This window comes from Arachis hypogaea, chromosome 12 (assembly GCF_003086295.3).
Source record: "Arachis hypogaea cultivar Tifrunner chromosome 12, arahy.Tifrunner.gnm2.J5K5, whole genome shotgun sequence".
NCBI classification, from domain to species: Eukaryota; Viridiplantae; Streptophyta; class Magnoliopsida; order Fabales; family Fabaceae; genus Arachis; species Arachis hypogaea.
The window spans coordinates 91,466,676-91,470,212 of NC_092047.1; the positions used below are offsets into that span (position 1 = coordinate 91,466,676).

Sequence of the window (3,537 nt, forward strand, 5' to 3'; positions counted from 1 at the left end):
TGGTGTGCGAACTTGCACTATTCACAAGGCATATATCTTCATTATATATCCTTGCCATTTTCTTCAAAGATAAATAATAATAAAATGAGTAGCACACAGTCAAATCGAATTCTTGATTGGAATTATTTTTCTAAGAAATTCTGCACATAATGTCATACTAAAATTTTATTTTAAAACTTAACACATTTAATGATTTCAAAATTTATAAACATTAATATTTCATTATTTATATACATCACATTTGAAACTTAAATACATAGAAACTAAAACTTAACAATAAGTTCTTTACATTATTTATTTACATGGATACATAATAATCCCACATTTTAAATTATTCCATCATTGATCAAATGACCAATATTTCCTTCAGGATCCTCAAAGAAATCACATACATCATAATGAGTGGTGAAATTTTCAGCATCATTTGAAACAAAATTTGTTTCCTTTTCTTTGTCATCCTTTTTCAAAGATGCTTGGTAAAGATGGACTAGGTGCCTTGGGATACGACAGGTACGTGACCAATGGCCCTTTCCACCACAACGAAAACACTTATCCTCTGTTGATTTATTTTACTCAATATTTCTTTCTATATCCCACTTCTGGTGAGATCCTCTCTTTTGAACATAATTCTTTTTCCTTCCATAATTTTTCTTGTTACTAAAGACTTGCCATTTACCTCTTCTGGGATAATGATTTGCCGCATTTACTTTAGAAAATGGGGCGGCGCCAGTTGGGCGCGTTTCATGATTCTTTAAAAGCAACTCATTATTGCGTTCAGCAACAATAAGGCAAGAAATTAACTCAGAATATTTTTTAAATCCTTTTTCTCGATACTGCTACTGCAGGAGCACATTCGAGGCATGAAAGGTTGAGAAAGTTTTCTCCAACATATCATGATCAGTTATCTTTTCCCCACATAATTTCATTCGTGAGGTGATTCGAAACATTGCAGAATTATATTCATTTATAGATTTAAAATCCTGTAGACGCAAGTGCGTCCATTCATATCGGGTTTGAGGAAGTATCACTGTTTTTTTATGATTGTACCTTTCTTCAAGGTCTTTCCAAAGATTTACAGGATCTTTTAATGTAAGATATTCATTTTTCAATCCTTCGTCAAGATGACGACGATCGAAGAAAAATTATGGCTTTGGCTTTATCCTTCTGGGATGCATTATTTTCAACCTTAATGGTATCTCCAAGATCCATTGAATCAAAATGGATTTCAGCATCTAATATCCATGATAAATAATTGTTTCCAGATATATCAAGAGCATTGAATTCAAGATGAGAGAGTTTCGACATAATGAAAATTTGTTACCTGAGTTTTCCTAAAAATTTGATCAGAGTCTCGTGCTAATAACGTGTTGTAAAATAACTAAATAAATAAGGAAGAAGTAACAAATATAAAATATGGAAATATAATTAAATAACTCAAGTAGTAATATTCACTAGAATTACTATATCAATATAGTAGATATAATTAATATATTTAATAATATTATAATAAAGTATATAAGAGAGAAAATAATATGAAAGAGAGAGAAGAGTATAAGAGAGAAAATATTGTTTTATTGCTTGTGTGTGTTTATTCAGATGGATGCTTCTCCTATTTATACACACAAATTGTCATCACTTTTCAACCTTCATTAAATTCATTCTCTCTTGAGAATGATTCCTTCAGTATTGAGAAGGTTAGTCTACGTGATCATCCACGTCTTATCACAACATTTTAAACTTATTTCTTTATTATCCCACACTAAGACATACATTTTTATAAGAAAATATATAAAAACTCTTAAGATTCCAGCAAGGCAAACTGGAGAAGCTCGGAGTTACGCTGGAATTCATCCATATCAAGCTCGGTCATGGTTACCCATGCCTCTATGCCTTCTCCAGTTCTTGTAGGAATCAAATATGTCACATTCTTCATAGGCAAATTAATGTTTCTCACCTTAATTGGCTTCCCCCATCCAAAATCAACTTCATAGAAACCAAATCTTGTCCAACTACTAAATCCACAACATGCAACAAGATTTTCAGCGACCCTTAATCTTGCTTCCTTGAAGAATTCATCGAACTCATCCAAACCGTCACCTTGAAGCAGCATATCTGAATAACCCGCACTAGTTTCTCTAATAGCATTCCTAACCATCCCCACCAAATCACACAACTCTTCTGTTCCATAACCTCCGTCACCCAAATCCACCAATTCAGAAATAGAATAAAGCCAAAGATTGCCAAACAAGTTTTTTGGCAACGGTGGCACCATTCGATTACGAATGTCGACGGCGTGGCACACCATAGAAGCCTTGTAACTTCCTTTTGCTACTTGAATGGCTGATTTCCATATGAGTGCTGTGACAGCTTCGACGCGAGTCGGATTAAAGCTTCCAAATCTAGCTCTCAATCTGGACAAGTCCGTTGGACTAAACAAGAAACACTTGGTCACGAGTTTTTCATTGCCACCACCCACCATGAGACTAGTCATGGCCCATTCTATTCCCCGTGGAGGGAAAATCAATGCTGCATCCATTTGAGGTGGGTCTACTTGGTTGAAAAGACCCTTTGCAGTTTTAGCCCAAGCATTGAGGAATGATGATGTTGCTTCCCCATCTGCTACCCTGTGTGAGAGGCACACACCAAGTGCAATACCCCCACACTTGAATTCACTCAACTGAACCGCCATGGTCACTTTGTGTTTGTCATCATTATGATCCAAACTACTAGAAACATTATTATATGGGTCAAATGGCAAAAGCTCCTGCATTTGGGATTGAGGCCTTTTGAGAATATCTGTAAGGTTAGTGGGGAATTTACACTCGATGTAAGGTACACCTTCATCATTACAATCAACAGAGGAAGGTGAGGTACATTTGAATCTTCCACAGAATGGGTAATATAGAGTGAGAACTTTGGATAAAGAAACCTTTAATTTATTGGATATGGTCTCGACATCATGAGTTCCAAAGGAACTATTAATATCAGTGGCTGAGTAGAATAAAATTATGGGAATATAGATTGGAGGAGCCATCTCATCAACGAGGGAGATTTTGAAATCTCTAAGGTGATTAGGGGTTGGAGACGATGGCTTTACCATTACCTTAATAGACACAATATCAAGTTTAGGCATCATTGTTGTTGGTTCAATCGATTTTTGAACTAAGGCACCGTACCGTTTATAGGCTTGAGTTTGCTTGGTATACTAGTGGGTCTACCTTTATATAGGAAAAATTCTTCTACAGTATTTGTTTTACAAATTATATTTGTATAATTTTTTTCATCTCTTTTGTGTATTTTTTCATCTCTTTTAAAAATTATATTTGTATATTTTTCTGTAAAATTATTTGTTTTGCATATTTTTTTATTTGCGCTCACTTTTTATCAATCATTTTTAATGCTACAAGTGAAATACATACATAAACGATGTATATAACAGTTTTTTTTTTTTTTTTAAATTGACACAACATAAAATCAACCTAAAGCAGCACGTAATTATTGATATTGTATATTAACTAAACTGGGTTAGTCTAATAG

General features: G+C 34.0%; 1 protein-coding gene across 1 annotated transcript; it reads right to left on the reverse strand.

Moving 5' to 3' along the window:
* Positions 1-1,798: 1,798 nt before the first annotated feature.
* On the reverse strand, positions 1,799-3,136 carry LOC112729317 (stemmadenine O-acetyltransferase-like). Its single transcript, XM_025779572.2, has one exon. It carries the CDS (start codon positions 3,134-3,136, stop codon positions 1,799-1,801), a length of 1,338 nt encoding a protein of 445 aa, XP_025635357.1.
* Between the last annotated feature and the right edge of the window lie 401 nt (positions 3,137-3,537).

Coding starts and splice junctions, on each gene's coding strand:
- LOC112729317 (XM_025779572.2), bottom strand. CDS start 3,136: ATGATGCCTAAACTTGATATTGTGTCTATTAAGGTAATGGTAAAGCCA.